This window comes from Heloderma suspectum, chromosome 6, assembly GCF_057233095.1.
Source record: "Heloderma suspectum isolate Gila_16-S chromosome 6, 16-S_ref, whole genome shotgun sequence".
Lineage (NCBI taxonomy): Eukaryota > Metazoa > Chordata > Lepidosauria > Squamata > Helodermatidae > Heloderma > Heloderma suspectum.
Window position 1 is genome coordinate 53,183,747 of NC_139463.1, and position 18,559 is coordinate 53,202,305.

Here is an 18,559-nt window from a genome sequence, read left to right on the forward strand (position 1 = left end):
CACTTCTTTCATCTCAATTCGTTTCACTAAACTGTTCTGTGTTAGAGGGGAGGTTGAGGGGTGAAGCCGACAAGGTGACAACGACAACTCTATTCAGTTTCTCAATAAAAGGCTATTTTTTAACCTTTAAAAAAAAGGATAACCAACAAAGTATTCCACCACTGGCAGGAAGCAATAATATGCGATCCTACAGGAACACCTTCCAACTGAACCTTGTTATACAGATGACCATTTTGAAAGTGACTACCCTGAGGGGCTGCTTCTGGTTTCAGAGGACTCCAGGACAGGCATCCAGTTACCATGACCACTTGCCAGCACTGAAGCCAAAATCATGAACTATATGAAAAATATTTCCATCTGAACCAGCATAAACACTCCCCGCAACAAAACCCCCAACTAGCATTAGATCTGGATGAGGGAGACTTGGAGAGCCTGCCTTGGAGCGGGGAGTTGGAACAAATGATCTCAAAGTTGCCTTCTGTGGCGAGACAGCTGCACAAGCATGCCTGGTATGGCTATAGATCGCTTATTAAAGCACACGAAGTGCACCCTACATGGACTAGGGAACAAAGTGAGATGAGGATGAGGCGTGAAGTGAGGGATGTTGCAAGGGCAACTCATTCCTCTGAATGTAGAGGCTATCACTCACAAGGCTCCTTGTTCCACATCTGCATTCTGAGCAAGTAACAACAACTCACCTGGTAGAAGGAGTGAAAACTCCGCTCTCCTGGCTGCTGCACAATCACCCGTGACTGGAGAGAAAAGATGAGGGAGGGGGAAAAAACCTCACAAAATGTATTTGCTACTCAACGTATCTTAAGTCTCTCTACAAATATATTATTGGTAGTGTCCTAGCAAGGTTTTGGAGGGCTCAGAATAGAACCCCGGAGTGGGGAATCATTTACAAAAATGTAAATACTATGTCAGAGTCTTACTTAAGCTTGCCAAATTTGAAAAACAAACCTGTTAAGAGATGGAAGGCTTACAGGGAATGGAACCCCATTCCTAAATGTGTACTTCTGCACCCTAATCAGAGGCACGCAGCACAACAGCAGCACAGCAATCACCTGTTTCGATGGGCGTAGGGTTCAGCACCAGGGATGTGGCCCTACAACCTCTCTCATGGCCACACAGCTCCTTGCACAGCTGTGCAGGGTCTTCCCAGGGCACTGGAGCTGCTGCCACAGTCCAGGGGGCAAGACCAGTCCTCAATGCTGTGAGGGGTGTTTCTGAGCGCAGGGAGTGGGATAGCAGTTCAGATTCTGAAGGAGACACATCAGACATGGGGGAGGTGTTTTCCCAGGCTAATCCAGATATGAGTAGGCCTGCTTCTCTGGTTACAAACGGACAGATGGCTGAGCTTGAGGGTCCCTCCTCACCCTGCCCCCCGTGGGAGGCAACAAACAGGAGGTTGACCTAACAGATGCCAGGAGCAGAGCAAAGAGAGAGAAGGCTGGGGTGGAACTTAGATGGTCTACCCAATTGGCCATGGGTGAGAAGCTGTGCTTAGGGGCCTCACGAAGAGAGGGACCTCCCCTGCTTAAGTTAGGCTAGCGAGACCGCCTCCCTCTTCAAAGGCAGGCAACTCTCGTAAATTCCATCTGGATCCCCTGAAGGCATTCCTGGTAGACAGAGAGTTCTCTGAGAATTTGCATCTGTATGACCCTGTGAAGTAATGGATTAAAAGCTGTAGGCTGAAGCCTCTCACCTGTGTATGTCTGGGCAGTGAAGTGAAGCGGGGGCTAAGGGAATCCTGACAAACGCTCAATCAAGCAGGCAGAGCCATACTCATATGGGAATGGGTGAAGGCAGCATCGACGCGGGGTAAAACTGACACTGACAGAGTCGGAGCCGAAGAAAGCTGTTGAAGAGATGGCAAAGAGGCAGACGGAGCCACAGAAGAAGAGAGCTCACCCATCGGTTGGGAACAGGTGGAGCATTTCTTCACCTTCTTCTTTGGTTCTGCAGGATGAGGCAGCTTAGCGGTCTTCTTAGAGTAGGCAACAGTCTCAGCCCTTATAAAGGTCGCAAGAACAATCGACCAGCTGGGTGTAGGTGGCAGAGCTGTAACTTGCCTGACTGCACTCAGTGCCAACATGGCTGTCAGACTGGAAACCAGTACTGAGGCTGTTGGTACCTCAACAGCAAGCAACCAAGCCAAAGTCTCTCTCAAAGGCTGAGAGAGATAACCCAACCCTTGGCAGTAGGGTCTGCTGTAAGGAGGAACATCTCCAGTGTCAGCATGGATCACAGGGAGGAAGGATGCTGGGCAATACCCTTAAGGTCCAACTTCACCAACTTCAATGCTTGTTCTCACGGTAGCACATGAAGCCTAGCAAAGCAATTGCAGCAAGTCCTCTTGGTGAACGCCTGGAAAAATGTACAGGGGTCAACCTTATGCCTCTTGCCCAGACAGAGGGAATTCATGGGCGCCTATGGGCAGGAGCTCACCGAGAGCAGTGGGGCAGGGGCCTCAGGGCCATAAACAAATAGAGGAACTTTGACCAACAAATGGAAAAGCAAAAGTGATAAGGGAGAAAAGTGAAAAATGAAGGAGAGGAAAGAATAAAATAACATACAGATGTGGCTCAGCACAATCTCTGATGAGTTAAGAAAGTTCCTCACATGGCTGCTGATCCTGAGGTCAAAAGAGAACTGAGGCAAAGTGGTGGGACCAAGCCCTCTGGGCAAGTGCGCTAGAATAGTGGGGGTGGGTTTCCACCAAAACTGCTCAGCTATAGAGGGTTCCTGAACAGGGCTCCACCCAGGTGCAGAGCCCTTATGTGTGATGCACAGAGACCATAAGGAAGAAAAGGGTGGGGTGGGGGGGTGTCTGTGTGTGTGTGTGTGTGCACGCGCGCATGTGTGCGTGCATAATATAATATAATATAATATAATATAATATAATATAATATATATAGGGAGGGGCCAGGAGTTCCCTACGCCTTTGTAATTTAAAAAAAATCATTTTATTCTTTTTCCCAACCCCCCCACTTTTTTTAACCTGGTGACCTGGAGATGAAGGAATAAATGGGGGGGAGCACCCTACCCTTTAATTGTTTCCCCCAATTTCCCCCTTTTTTACCTAGCATGCTGGGATTGTGGAAGTGATTGTATGGGCGTGGCACAGGAACTCCCTGCCCCCCCCCATTGTTGTTTTTTTTTTACACAGTTCTTTCGACCTAGCCTCAGTTTGCCCTTGTGTGAAACGGGTTTGAGCTGGAGCAGGATGAAAAGCGTGGGTTCAAGGGAGTGGCTCCATGGTGCTTAGACCCCTTGCTCTGCCTATAATGCCAACTACGCCACTGGCCATCACAGCCTCTTGCGGCAGTGAATTCCATGAGGTACTTATTGCTTTGTGAAACACCACAGTTCCTCACACAAACATTAGGCTCACTTACAAGATGCATTTGTAAAAGCTATCTAAAGCAAAGCTCTCTGACCTCCTCAGTAAGCAAAGACCCATTTTCCCACACTTCATCACAGCATTACTATAATTTCACAAGCTTCTTAGTACGGAACACTTAAGCAGCAAGGATGCTTTGAATTTACAGTCCAGGCACAGGCCCGTTATTGTCTGTGTCCTGAGCCACACAGAGCTTTGTGGTAAAGTGAGACGGAATGCCCGGAGGGCTTGCCCGGGAACAGCTGGGCACTTCAGATAAACAAAAAAATTGGCAATCTGTTCTTAGCATTAGCATTTAGTGACCCAACATTTCAGAACTCCCAAGTACGCAGAAGAAAAGGAAAGGTTCCTCCTGTGCAAGCACCGGGTCATTACTGACCCCTAGAGGGACGCCGCTTACGCTGGCGTTTTCATGGCAGACTACAGCGGGGTGGTTTGCCATGGCCTTCCCCAGTCGTGACTCCCTTTCCCCCAGCAAGCTGGGTACTCATTTTACCGACCTCGGAAGCATGGAAGGCTGAGTCGATCTGAGCCGGCTACCCAAGACCCAGCTTCCACTGGGATCGAACTCGGGTTGTGGGGAGAGTTTCAGGTGCAATACTGCCACCTACCACTCTGCGCCACACGAGGCTCTTACGTACGCAGAGCCTGTCGCAAATTAACCAACTAGATGAACTCTAGAAAGACTATATGTTTACCAAACCAACAGAAACTGTTGCATCATTTTTGGGGTAGGTGGGTGGGAAACCTGTATCACAAAAATTACTTGCAAGCCATCACAGCTGTAATCATAGAATCATAGAATAGTAGGGTTGAAAGGGGCCTATAAGATCGAGTCCAACCCCCTGCTCAATGGAGGAATCTAAGTCAAAGTATCTCTGACAGGTGGCTGCACAGCCTCATCTTGAATGCCTCCAGTGTGGGAGAGCCCACTGCCTCCCCGGGGAATCGGTTCCATTGTCGTATTGCTCTGACAGTCAGGACGTTTCTCCTGATGTTCAGCCGGAATCTGGCTTCCTGTCACTTGAGCCCATTATTACATGTCCTGCACTCTGGGATGATCAAGAAGAGATCCTGGCCTTCCTCTCTGGGACAACCTTTCAAGTACTTGAGGAGCGCTATCATATCTCCCCTCAGTCTTCTCTTCTCAAGGCTAAACAGGCCCAGTTCTTTCCGTCTCTCTTCATAGGGCTTTGTTTCCAGTCCCCTGATCATCTTCGTTGCCCTCCACTGAACCCTCTCCAACTTGTCTGCATCCTTCTTAAAGTGTGGTGCCCAGAACTGGACACAGTACTCTAGATGAGGCCTAACCAGTGCTGAGTAGAGGGGGACTAGTACTTCCCGGGACTTGGAAGCTATACTTCTACTAATGCAGCCCAAAAGACCATTGGCCTTTTTTGCAGCCACATCACATTGTTGGCTCATATTCAGCTTGTGATCGACAACAATTCCAAGATCCTTCTCGCTTGTAGTGTGGTTGAGCCAAGTCTCGCCCATCTTGTAGCGTTTATCCCAAGCGTGTCACTATGATCAGAACAGCATATCAGGTGGGGGATTTTTAACCTATTAGTACCAAATATGTTTTAAAACCCAACAGAGAGAGGAGCGGGAGGGGGAGGAAGGGAGAAATATATGTATTCTGTAAATAGGCTTCAGAGCAACAAATATAGATTTAAAAAAAAAAAAATCCAAACACGCACCAGATTCTGTCACAGAAATATACATGAAAGCCAGATAGCTCTTACCATCACAGTTAAGTGAGGCTTCTGGCTTCATCAACACACTGAACATGTAATAGAAAGACTCCTTACTGCTACTTGACCCTCTATTTTAAAACCATGTCATCTGCTATGATTTTATTTACTGGAACGTTTATCAATTAAAGCCAACTCTTGTTCTTGGTCCTCCTGGGAATAAGGCATACTCTTATCCCAGGAACTCTCATCGGTTTTCTACTATGAATCCAGATGAACCCAATATGGTCAACTTTTCATAATTTCTTAAAAAAACACACACACACACACTTTATCCATGAACTTCCTCAGAAGTCTACATTGGCAAGACCAACTTACCTTTTCCAGCAAGTAGTTATTGATGTGCCCACCTATCGGGTCTCCTTTGAAATCAAAGTTGATGTCCATATATTTTCCAAATCGGCTGGAGTTGTCATTGCGGTTGGTTTTGGCATTGCCAAAGGCCTCCAGAACACAATTGGATTTCAGCAATATGTTCTTCACCCTTTAGAGAGCAGAGAACCACAAAAGCAAAGAAACTGGAAACCAGCTCTAGATGTCATATATCACTAACCTAGAACATAACCACATGTTCTATCTGCAAGCTGCAAAATGGCCACAGTAGCTGTAGCGAGAGATTAAGCAGGCACAGCGCAGGCCCCCTGAATGCAGCTCAGCATCACACTTCCCAAGCACATGACTTAAATTGAATACTATGGGACACCTCACTCTTTCTCTGCATCTGTAGGCTGCTCCACTACAAATATTTAGGGAGATAAATTCAAAAACAGTCTGCTCAGTTCTATTACCGCAGATGTTAAAAGCTCCATCCCTCTCTCAATAAAAACAAGGTACTTCCAAACGGACACTCAGGCCTTGGTACGCATCTGATGGCAAGGGAATGTAGAGCCGCCCTAGAGGCAACCACCATATGCCCTTGCTGCCCAAACGCGATGGTACTCTTTAGAAGATACTGCTGGCCAACAGCAGAGATTTTTAATAGGACACAGAGAGAGCAGCAGTGTCCAAGGTGCACAGGCCTCAAGGCATTTTAAAACTAGCATCCTGAACTGTCCTCACAGGCCAGTAAACCAGGCTGGGGCAACAGCGTCCGGGCCTGTCAGCGTCACCACAGCCCATCCAGCAGCCAGCTGTTGCTGAAGTTTCCAGACCATGATTCAAGGACAGCCCCATACACCATCTTACATTCCAAATGTGTTTTGTGTTTGTCTCTCTCTCTGAGACCGTAAATGCCTTACCTTTCAACCTCGGCTCTCTGGCTTGGGTTAGTAATGGCAGCAATGTATTGCATGATGTATTTACTTGCTTCTGTTTTGCCGGCCCCACTCTCACCTGAGGACACAGACAGCAGAGGGGCATCATAACACATAAGCCAACATGTTGCCGTAGCTATAATCAGGGTATGTGCATGGGGCATCCAGTACACATGGCGGTATAGGTTCTTGCACAGTTTGCGTCACTTCTGGTTTCTCTTTCTTTTCATTTTTTTTAAAGCAAGCTTGATGTTGATAACATACTTTCTGTGTCTACTGTCCCAAGTTCAATTTCTGGTTCAAAAACATTAGCTTGTGTCCTTTATCTGAAATTCTAGAAGGTTTCTGCCAGGAAGTGTTAGGCTACTTGGCAGATTAAAAAGAACAGAAAAAAGAATTAGGGCGCAACCCGTTGGGACTCGTGAGCCCCCGAACTCAGAGGCACGCGAGTCTGCAATGCAGAGTGGGAGCCATGTTGCGCCTCCAGCTCTGCATTTGAGCTAGACGGGCATTTCTGCCCATCGAGTGGAGGCTTCAGGGAGGGGGAGGGGGAGGGAAGGAGGCTGGGGCGGCTATAGGGTGTGTTGTATGTTGGCCGCCCCGGTCCCCTGCCCCTGGGCCCGTCCCCTTTTCCCTGTCTCCGCATTTTGTTTTCTGAGCACAGAGAGAGAGCCGGTGTGGTTCTCTTTGAACTGGCTCCAAGGAGGAGGGGGCATGGAGCACGGGTTCCTGGCTCTGCAGTCGGAGTCCTGTTTCTGACCTCAAGAGCCAGGAAACCAAAATTTCTTATGTCTCCCAGATGCTGTCTAGGGGACATAGGATTGCCCCTTCCAAAGATTAACTGAAAGAGGAACATCCTACTTCTGGTTTGTAAATTCATCCCACTTTTCTCTCAGATAAACAAGTTTTGCAGGTTGTGCTTTGTTTCAAAAAACTGCAAAAACCCATTTGACCAGGGCAGTAAAAAAGAAAGCATGTGAGTGCACCATGGGAAGTGAAACCTTTCTCAAACAATTTCCAGCTCTTTAAAACTATGATCTTCCTCCAGCCTAGGCTGACTCAGTAAGAGGCAGCTCCTTACGTTTTAGGTTGCTGTATCTTTGGGGGTAAAGGTGAGTGGAGAGAGAGACAGTCAGGAAAAGGGTCTCTAGGTCAGCCAGTGGGTGGGGGATCCTCTTTCTCCCCAGCATCCACCGCCATTGTGTAGGCAACAGGGTTGCCACCAGGTGGCTGGCTGCAGCTCTACTGTTACCTGAAGCATCAGCAAAGTTTGCTGTTATGGAATAAAGTGGAAAACCCTCTGCCACCTCATCTTATAATAGAACCCCTTCTCCCTGAAACTAATTGATTTCACACGTTCTTTTTCTCGCCAACAGTTTTCACCCCAACCCCCCCCCCCCAACAGATGGAAATCTGTGGGTCAAATACTTCAGCCCATCACTAGAAGACAGGGCACAACTGCAGCCCTGCTCACCATCTCCGCCATGCACCTGAAACAGACAGCAAGCGCGTTCCTCAGGTACAGCAGGTTCCCCCAACACACCTGATATTACGACACATGCGTCCTTTGACCGTCTCTTCATGGCTTTGTATGCAGCATCTGCAATGGCGAAGAGATGAGGGGGCCTCTCATACAGCTCCCGCCCTTTGTACTGCTCGATCATGTCACGCCCATAGATATTCAAGTTCTTGTAAGGGTTTACAGAAACGACCACTTCCCCAATAAAGGTGTAGATCCGTCCCTTTTCAAACCTAGGCAGGGTAAGACAAAGACAAAGGAGGAGGGCAATGGGGAGGGATAAAGGGTTTTTTAAAGGCAGTTAACTCTGAAGAGCATATGAGAGCTTCTGTACTTCATCCCAGATGCATCTGATCAAATCAGTTAGCCACTTGAAGAGCACAAGTATTTCACAGACTAGCTGAAGTTTAATAATATTTGAAAAACTTCAAAAGAGAGTATACACAGTACATCAGGCAGTGTTATGTACACTGTATATGCCTATGCACCATGTTTTCCATGAAAACACAGAAGCAGAATTAGCCACCCAGAGGATCAGTTTTTATGACACTGAAAAGGGTTTTAGCCCTCATGACAGTTTTAAAAGCTTCCAAGATTGAGTTACACAACTACCTTTTAGGGGATACTCACCAGTAGCTGAGAAACTCATATTATTTTCCTGCTTGCTGACTTTTAAATGCACCATGTGGTGAAATAGGGGCACTACCACAGAGTATTGCATATTTGACCACAGCTGTATGTCTCTCTTGCCACATAGGAGAGTTTGTTTTTAAAGAATGTGTAACTGTGGAAGAAAATAGCATATAATAACAATATCAGCAGGCAGAAACTCTGTGAGCATTGGGGCACTTTTCCCAACATGGAAAACATTTTCCCACCACCACTGGGAGCGTCCTCCCACCACCACCTCACTACAGCAAGGCAGCACTACAGTGGGTCCTCTGGAGAGCTCTGCTGGCCATGCTCTCCTGGTGAACAGCTGGGCTGGGCTCTCCAGAGCAGCTGCCTGCTCACTGTCTCACTCTGCGGGGGTCCGCAGAGCAGAGCAGAGCAGAGCAGAGCAGGGGCGGGTGAGCTCTCCAGAGCAGCTGCTCACCCTGTCTCACTCGGAGGACCCTGCCAGAGCAAGGCCGAGGGTGGGCAGGTGGGCCTTCCGGAGGTCTGCATGGGCTCCCCAGGTGCTTGTGCCCCCTCCCCCTTGCATCACCCCATTTTCCCCGAACACCAACCGTCTGGTGGTTTCCTTGCCTTTGTGCAGTTGTTATCCCATTCTAAGGCTTAATTCCTGGGAGTTAAGAGCTTTACGTGGAAATATTTATTTATTCAAAGCATTCCTATGCCAGACTGTGGAACCCGAGGGCACCAGGCTCATACTGAGGAGCACTTTGGATTGGCTAGGCTCATACTGAGGAGCTCTATAGCTGGCTTTGCTTTCCCACCCTTTCCTCTTCATCTCCATGAGCAGGGCTCAGAAATGCAGTACCTCTGGCTGCCAGACAGGCAATGTGCCTTCAGTCCTTGGCTTCCACTCAGATACATCACCACCTATGCACCTGGGATCCTGGGGGGGTGACCTTGGCAGGTCTGGAGCTAGGCATGAATCCAGTTGGAGCACATTGGTTCCCCTGAACCTGCACTTCCTCAAGCAGGGTACCTTCCTATGTGGTGATCTTGGCAGAGGGGTATCAGTATCTGCTGACTCCCCTTGAGCCCTATAAATTCTAGGACCAGCAGTAGGATCCTCTTCCTCCAAGGCCTTGTTTAGTTCTAGGCTGGTCCTACCTGGAAGGTGGTGGGACATCACATGGCACAAAGAAATTGAGGAAAATAGGTGTTCTTCCTGCTCTCAAGATAGCTGCATGGCACAGAGTTCCCTGCTCAAGGGCAGGACCTAAATCTGGGAGCTCTAAAAATTTCTGAAATGCTCCTCTGCTCAGGGACAGAACCCATGTGTGTGCTGAAGAGAGACTATAAAGTACTGATGCTACCATTTAAACTTCTACACCTTACATTTGTTTTCGAGGTTCAGAAGGCTGCTCTAAGAGACTACTGGCTGTACAGCCTCCCCTCCCCTTCTCTGCTTTACTTACACTAGCTTTCTTTTCCAGCTTCTGCAACCTATTAATGCCTCTTCACCACTAGATGGGACCAGTATACTTCCTAACTCACTCTACAGGACTTTATGGCTGACTCAAGCACAGTCTTCGCTCTTCCCAAGCACTATGCCATAACCTTAACCACACAGCAGGATATGACAAATCCTTTTCCATGGCTCCATTTGAAAAAGGAACTCCAAACCAAGTGTGCAGCAATGATCACAAGTCACTCTATACTCAACTGCTGCTGTCTGTTTTCTAAGACAGCTCATTACCACCACTCAGCAGAAACTTCTACAAGAGTTCAAAGTATCCAAAGTTTTATGAGCTACTGTATAAAATCCAGATTGCTACTTGGATGCAGCAAAACCCCAACTGTCCTTAGTCAAATGCAGAGTACCCTTCTGCTAATCTCACAAGGAGGTCGGCAGCTGCTTTATCATTGACAGTTTAACAAATTCGTGGCCTCTTCTTCCACTGAAAACACAGGTAATGTGAGGGATGGGGAGGAGCACAAATTCAGTTTCGCTTAATATGGCATGTTTGCTGCATTGAAAAAAGAACACCATGGACTGAAAGCAATTCCTTTGCACCTGGTGGAAGAGTTCAATATTACGAACTTGCTCGCAAAGGCAAAGTTCAGGCTTTGAAGGAGTTTTACTATCCCAGAAGCATTTCAATGCATCTACCCTATACCTTGATCTCATTTCCACTTGTACACATGCATGAAATGTTAATGGATTTACAAGTGAAAAGCAAAGAGCCCCACGCCCTTTTCAACTCAGTTTTAAGAGCTGCCAATTCCACAAAGCAGGAAATGCCGTTCATGTGCAGTTGGCGCCCCTCCTTTCCTGTATGGGTTGGAGCAGCAAGGGCAGGGCAAGGATGAGTAATTCTATCATACAAAATCCTTAAACAGGGCAAATTCCCCTTTGAAGAAAGCCTGGAAGGGAAGCACAATATACACTTAATTCTAGGGTTGTTGAGGTCAGAATTTGACTGGCCCAGCTGAAAATTCATCCTCCTGGCCTATTGCCAGCTTAAGAACCTGTGTTCTAAATGAGGCATATTCAATGGTTATAGCAGTGGAAACAAATGGGAGGATTTAAGAAATATTGAAGAGAAAATGGGGCTTGGCAATAAGGGGAAAGAGGATTTGGAGAGGGGAGTATTGTATGTTGGCAATGTTATTTAAAAGTATAAGCACCATTGTCACCCTTTAATACAGGGGTGGGCTGCCCCACTGCCCCCCAATTTATTCATTTTTAACAAATTGTTTGCAAGCTAAATTTGGTCTGTTTGGCACTCCATAGCCATTACAGAGCACCAAAGGGGTTCAATTTAGCTTGTAAACAAGCTACATTTATCCACAGTAGCACTCTGTGTTGCTACAGAGTGGTTTGCACTACAGCGGCAACAAACCAGCAATTTCGCTTGGGGGGGGCACCCCATGGACTGTGGAGGGCCCCGTGGACCTGCAACCTGTGGGAGGGGTGGGGTGGGGGACACAAATGGCCCCTGTATCTCCCAAAGTTGCCCACCGCTGCTTTAGTATAAAGTAGAACCTCATATTTAAAAGTCAGTTAAATCTACCAAGTCCTGAATAGCTTCAAATTCTCTAGTCGCATAGGTTGTTACTGGAAACAGTGACGCTGATATATCTGCAAGATAACTACCATGGCCTGTGGTTCAATTCCACAATACGGGGTTTGGAAAAGCTGTTTTCTAGACACACTGTTATTTCAACATATTACAGAGCAAAAAGCGTGGATGGAAACAAATGAACGCCAAACCACTAAACACAGGACTATATAAAGGCTTTTCTTTCTGTTTGCATCAGTGGGCACCGTGAGCCATTCCTCTCCCATATTTGAGGGCTGCAGAATGCAAGCCAGGTCTGGATGCCTGTTTTATCTGCAGAAAGAGGAGGAAAGACAAACGCAGGCAGCGGAGGAGTGGCTGGCTTCCTAGCCCAGATGAAGCCCACGGCCAATAAATCAAAAACAAACTGCTGCCACTGCCACCTTCCTGAGTTTTAACTGACCACCAAGGAGTTACCCGAAATATACAGAGGGGGAGCGGATGAGAGAAAAGCAGACTAGGAGGCACCTGGAAGGGCCGGCACCAGTGGCAAAAAGGAGAACAGCTATGTTTTTCTGCATCTGCGATAAAGTAAAGTTAGACACACAAACCTGTGCATCTAAGCACATTTGCTTGGAATTCCGTTTCACTAAGATAAACAGGTTATTCGATTGAAGCAGAAGTGTTGCATGCTAACCCTGCCAGATGATTCCATACTGGAAACAAACGGTTTCATTCAGGCGATTTTGAAAACATGTGAAACAGTAGGTGTCATACAAAACAAGACTTGGGGCTGCACCTGCAGTACTTCGCTTTCAAAACTAAAAATATATCTCTGTGCCACACTACTTATTGTACTTACATTTTTTTAAGTAATTGGAAGAAGAGTGAAGACCCAGCTATACCTAACCTAATGTAGAGCTGCTGCTAGGGCTGCAGAAGTCCAAGGTGCCTAAGAATTTGATGCTGGCTTCTGGGAATGTTGATTTTTTTTCCCCCACATTTTTGGTAGGATAAATACTTAAAAATTTGATACCAGCCCACAACATGATCAGATTTCCCCTGCCCACCACCAATATGCAGGAAGCAAAGACAAAATTATGTCTGCCACCACTACCAGGTTTACTTCTTTTTTGTCCCCTAAACACACAATCACAACCTCTGCTCTAGATCAGAGATGCGGGGTGAAAGGTTTAACAATAGGCACAATAAATTTCAAGGCCATAAACAGACTGAAAAGTTACAAGTAGTTCATGACAAGCATATCAACACGATTCAAAACAGAAAAAGGACGTTTGGATTTCTCTACTATTTGCCCTGTAGGTGATATTTGGCATGTTCCTTTGGTCAGTCTCCATGTGCTGCCTCCTGGCAAAGCAGTAACATCTCTCAGCTGGGCACAGTCTAGGATAAACTTCTTCAGCAGAAGTTCCACTGAAACAAAGAGGCTTAGCGTAACAGTAATATCTTGGAGGTCCCTTTTAACTGAGGGCATTATCACCGGGGGCGGGGAAGTTCATGTGGGGCTTTGACTGGCCTGACTGGCAAACTGTGCTAAAAACAGTTGTGTATGAACTTACATACCACCAGTGGTTACCACCAGGGTCAAAGCACACACCACTACCATTGTTTTATTTTAACAAAGGAGCTGCGAAGTTATACAGAGTTGCCATACTCTTTTCTAATGACTGGTCCCATTTGCAAGCAATTTTTGTTTGCGTTTTCCACAGACCATAACATTTGAACATAACGCTCCCCTCAGACTTACAATGTTGTAGTTCGATTTTCATGGAGCCCTGCCCCAAATTCACCTGCTCCCCTTCCAACTGCAGGAGTATAGCAGCAGAAACTCAAGATTTCTTATAGGTATTCCAACCCCCTTCTCGCCATCAGCTGGCCATAAGCTGTTGATGTGTCATCATATGCTTCATTGTTCTCTTATAAAACAAATTCTGCATTTGTCAAATTCACACTCAGTGCTGCTCTGTGAACACCTGGAACTTCTAAATCACAGGAGGGCAACCTCTGGCCCACGGGCCTAATCCAGCCCATGATGAGACCCAACCCCACCCTCTGCAGATCCCACCCCCTGCCTTCCCCAAGCCCTGCCCCCTGGGGAGAGCAATCCAATCAGAGATAGCATACCAAGCTCATCCTCCATCAGATGGCGAGCGTGCACGAAGAGGAGTTCATTTGTTATCTCTGATCAGAGATAAACTGAGATACTCTCCACACCACTTGGCGGAGACTGCAGGAGCTGGCTGAGTCGCTTTCTGTGCACAGAGAGGCAAGGAGCTCCATGACATTCTATGCACAGAAATACAGGAGGATGAGCTTGGTAGCCCCATCAAGACCATCTGAGTTAAAATAACTGAGCAAAAAATAAAAAGAACCTGGTGGTCGGCGTCTACTACCGGCCACCCAATCAAAGAGAAGATGAGGATGAAACTTGTGAAAAGCAAATTGCCAATGTTTCAAGGAAGCATGATGTAGTAGTAATGGGGGACTGCAATTTCCCTGATATCTGTTGGGAGACGAAGTCTGCAAAACATGGCCCCTCCAGGAAATTCCTGACTTCTGTGGTGGATAACTTCCTCCTACAGAAAGTGGAGGAAGGAGCTGGAGGATAGGCTATCCTTGACTTGATCCTAACCAAAAGAGATGACTTAGTGGTTAAAGTAGCAGTTACAGGAACTCTGGGGGAAAGCAACGATGTTATACTGGAGTTCTTGGTTCTAAAGGAAGCAAAAGCCGAGTGTAGCCAAACATGTACCCTGGATTTTAGGAAAGCTGATTTTAATAAACTCAGAACAATGATAAATAAGGTCCCATGGCAAGCGACTCGGATGAGAAAAGGTGTCCAAGATGGGTGGGAGTTTTTAAAAAAGGAAATTCTAAAGGAAGAATTACAAACAATTCCAACAAGAAAAAAAGTGGAAGACAACAGAAGAAGCCAATGTGGCTTCAAAAAAAGCTTAGAGGTGACCTGAAAACAGAAAACGACACATACAGGAAGTGGAAAGAAGGCCAAGCAACAATGGAGGAGTACAGACAGGTAGCACAGAATTGCAGGGATGGTGTCAGGTAAACTAAAGCTGAGAACGGGCTGAGGTTAGCGAGGGATGCTAAAAGCAACAAAAAGGCTTTCTTCAGATACATGCATAATAAAAGGCAGAGGAAAGAAATGGTGGTTCAGCTATTAAATAAGGATGGCAAAATGATAAGAGATGACAAAGAAAAGGCAGAAGTACTCAGTTCCTACTTTGGCTCAGTCTTCTCCCAAAAGAGGGTCTATGAGCCCCCTGGCAAAGGCAAAGTACAGGCTGAAGGGGCAGGATTGCAGCTTGAGATGGATAGGCATATGGTCAAGGAACACCTAATTACTTTGAATGAGTTCAAATCTCCAGGGCCAGATGAACTGCATCCTAGAGTAATACAGGAGCTGGCAGAAGAACTCTCAGAACCACTGTCTTTAATCACTGTCTATTATCTTTGAGAAATCACGGACGACAGGTGAAGTACCAGAGGACTGGAGGGCTAGCGTCCCTATCTCCAAAAAGGGTAAAAAGGAGGAACCTGGGAACTACAGACCAGTCAGTCTGACATCAATCCCTGGGAAAATTCTGGAGCAGAATAGCTTAGCTCCCTAAGGGAGGGGCATCCCTGTGAAGCTAGTCTGGCCGAGAAGTTCTTGTCCAGACTGCTGGCAACTTCTCTAACTTCCACTTCAGCTTCTCTATTGATATTCGTAGATGTGTGGATTAGCTGTTTTACTGCAGTTTGAGAGTTTCCTAGAGTCTGTATTTGTAAAGAAGCTCGTAGTTAACTAATTTGTTAACTAATAAAGTACTAACCCTGAAGCCTTGTTTCCTCTTGTTGATTGCGAAAGGGGAGGACGAAGGAACATGACAGCTAGCACTCCAGTCCCCATATCCTTATGCACATATAGCGAGCTATAGAGATGGAATTGCATATAAAGATTTTGTGCATTCACTTGCTGAAGAGATGGCTGAAAGTAGCTGGAGAGTTCATGAAGTTTGAGAAACACTTGGAATGAATGGAATAAATTGGTAACCTGACATTGCTGCTTGATAGTTGGCGATCTTCAGGCCCATCAATGCAAAGGAATATATTATCTTCCCAATTAAATTAAGTGCCTACCTTCCTTATCTGTCAGGGTGGAATGCGCCTTATGAGACTTTCCCTGTGCCATTTTGACAACCATGGAGTTGGGCGTTAGATCTTTGAACAGGTACTCAGCATTGGTCTCCTGCAGACAGTACATGCCTTCTCAATGGCACCGCAGAAGGGGCTTTCTAAGATTGCTTGATGGTTTCCTCTAAAGCTGGAAGTAGAGAAATTGCCACGGGCCTGAAGGATTCCACGTTCATTGTGTCAAGGACAAGAAATTGGCCCATGGAGGCAACCTGCTGAGTTTCAATGCTTAAGGCCTGGGCCATTCTTAGGATCTGATTGGAAAATTGACCTAAATCCTCCAATGGAGAAATGGCCTCGTTGGAGGCCCACCACTATATGAGATGACGAAATAGAGAGCGAAACAGACAATTGTGAGGTAGTATCAGATTGGTAATTGCCCACCGCGATTGGTGACTCTCCTGCCAGAACCATCCCTGTTGAGAGGATGCTGTACATCTTCAGTACCAATCTGTTGTCTTACCGGTACCAAGGGAGGTGGCTGCGTTGTTGGCGGTTATAACAAAGTCTGTAATAAATTCTGCAGAGTCGTCTGTGGACATTCAATACCAGGCAACACGGATTAAAGCTGTGCAGATGTGGAATGGAAGGCTGAACGTGTGGAATTGGAGCAGGAGGAACAACCTGTTGGTCCAGCAGCTTTGATACAGTAGCCGATGGCTGTCGTCGGTACTGACTCTCCTCCCAGTAGAAATGGGCGGGATGCAGCTGATGAAATGAGCTGAATGGTCTGTTTCAGTAATCAACCCAATTCCAAGTGTCTGCCATATCTGTCCCATGTTGGACATCTACCCCATACAGACAGACGACACTGTGATCAATCCCTGTGACAACTGTGATCATAGAATGAACAAGCAGAACCCCTCTCCCTAATGAGGTACATGCAATGGCAGTCTCAAGAAACTGAGGGAATAAGCAGGAACATGGGCACTGGGACAGTGGGGCCAGAATTCCTCAGCTATAGAACTTTCCCGAATCGAAGCGCTTCAGGTCTGTGAAGGCACAGACTCCATGTGTGTGATGCATACAGACCACGAAGAAGAACCTAATTTGCATGCTTGTTTCAATAAGGTATTGCAACATATCTCCAAACCTGGTGTCTTTCCTCCACTGAAATCCTTTTAGCAAAGATTACACACTACATAACAGTGCTCAATTATTAATATAAATAGCTCAAACTTTCTTGGAGCTAACCCTCTGACCTGGAGTCCCAACTCCCAGGATTGGGAGGGGGGCTGCGGTTGCTCAGGGTGCATGCTCAGAAGCACTCACCACACATGGAAGGGCAGATTTCTGCTTAAGCCCTGCCTGGCTCAAAATAAGCCCTGTATGGCAAAACCAAAAAAGAAAATAGAACAGCCCATGCCAAAACAAAACTGATGCAATTCCAACTGGAAAAAATGCAGAGGTATGACACATTAACTGGCAAGTCCCAACAAGTCAAAATTTCTTGTCAACAAGTACGCAGTAAGTGGTGTTTTTCTTACACATCAGTGTAAGAAGAGGGAAACAATGACCAAAATGGATTCCAAACTTTTAGGACAGTATCTTCCTTAAGCAACTTCTATTAGCAAAGTGCAACCTTATGCACTACAAAGAATCCTTCAAACAGACTCAAAAACAGCCATATGTTTTAAAAAATCTCTAAGTGGTTTACATATAAATATTTTAAAAATTCTATTCAAAATACACCATTAAACCCATTTCAACTACAACAATAATAAAAAGCAATACAAAGAACAGGAAGATAAAGCAGCATATGATATGCATTTATTTATTTAGTATATTTATTCATGTATTAATAAATACAGACAGCAATCAGAGGCTTAAGGATTACAGAAAGGTATTTCCAAATAGAACTCTCCAATTGCTGCATACATACATGCATTTATAATAAACTCATTTATTTGGTGGACATTTAGTGGAATAACAGCTCAATCTGCCTGATGCATAGTGCTACTTTGAATATTACATTTCTTGCTCATTGGTAGTTCCAGTTGTCCCTGGAGATATGCTCACATATCAAAACATGAAGTGTAACTAAAGCAAACTCAGATATTCAAATACAATGGCCTCCATGTTGGGAAAAGTGCCCCAGTGCTCCCAGACGGCAGAAACAGAGTTTCTGCCTGCTGATATTGTTATTATATGCTATTTTCTTCCACAGTTACACATTCTTAAAAAACAAACTCTCCTATGTGGCAAGAGAGACATATAGCTATGGTCAAATATGCAATACTATGTGGTAGTGCCCCTATTTCACCACATGGTGCATTTAAAAGTCAGCAAGCAGGAAAATAATATGAGTTTCTCAGCTACTGGTGAGTATCCCCTGAAAGGTAGTTGTGTAACTCAATCTTAATGCTCTGGAATCCAACACAGCAACAGGTGCCTGTTCCAAACTTTACAAGCAGCAATTAATTTTTTCCTCAATCACCCCAAACTAAGGAGGTGACATTATGCAAAGAAATCCACTCATGTTTATAGACCTCTAGCAAATAAGTAGCTTTAAGAGCACCAGCAAGTGGAGGAGGTAGGGCTAGAAAAAAATGAACATGGCTAAGCATAGAATCCCACAATAATTTGTATTCCCTGTCAACTCTGCAGGCCACAACAGCCCAAGCAGACAACCCAACAATAAAGCCCAAGAAACCAAGCATCATTTCTAGGGTGTTGATTGCAATAAGCAAAAGGAGAATAGTTAGCTTAGTAGGTGTTTAACAGGTGTTTAACAG

The 18,559-nt window shown here is 45.9% G+C and overlaps 1 protein-coding gene across 6 annotated transcripts in view; it reads right to left on the bottom strand.

Moving 5' to 3' along the window:
• MYO1D (myosin ID) overlaps positions 1 to 18,559 on the bottom strand; it is a 279,486-nt gene that overhangs the window by 229,798 nt on the left and 31,129 nt on the right. For 5 of the 6 annotated variants that reach the window (XM_084804344.1, XM_084804343.1, XM_084804341.1 and 2 more), the window contains exons 2-5: positions 7,957 to 8,165; positions 6,399 to 6,492; positions 5,479 to 5,644; positions 699 to 752 (exon numbers count right to left, since the gene is read on the bottom strand). In XM_084804344.1, coding sequence (XP_084660470.1) covers positions 699 to 752; positions 5,479 to 5,644; positions 6,399 to 6,492; positions 7,957 to 8,077 — 435 coding nt within the window. In that variant the 5' untranslated portion in view covers positions 8,078 to 8,165. The remainder of the gene's footprint in view (positions 1 to 698; positions 753 to 5,478; positions 5,645 to 6,398; positions 6,493 to 7,956; positions 8,166 to 18,559) is intronic. The other variant, XM_084804340.1, reaches the window with a different exon arrangement.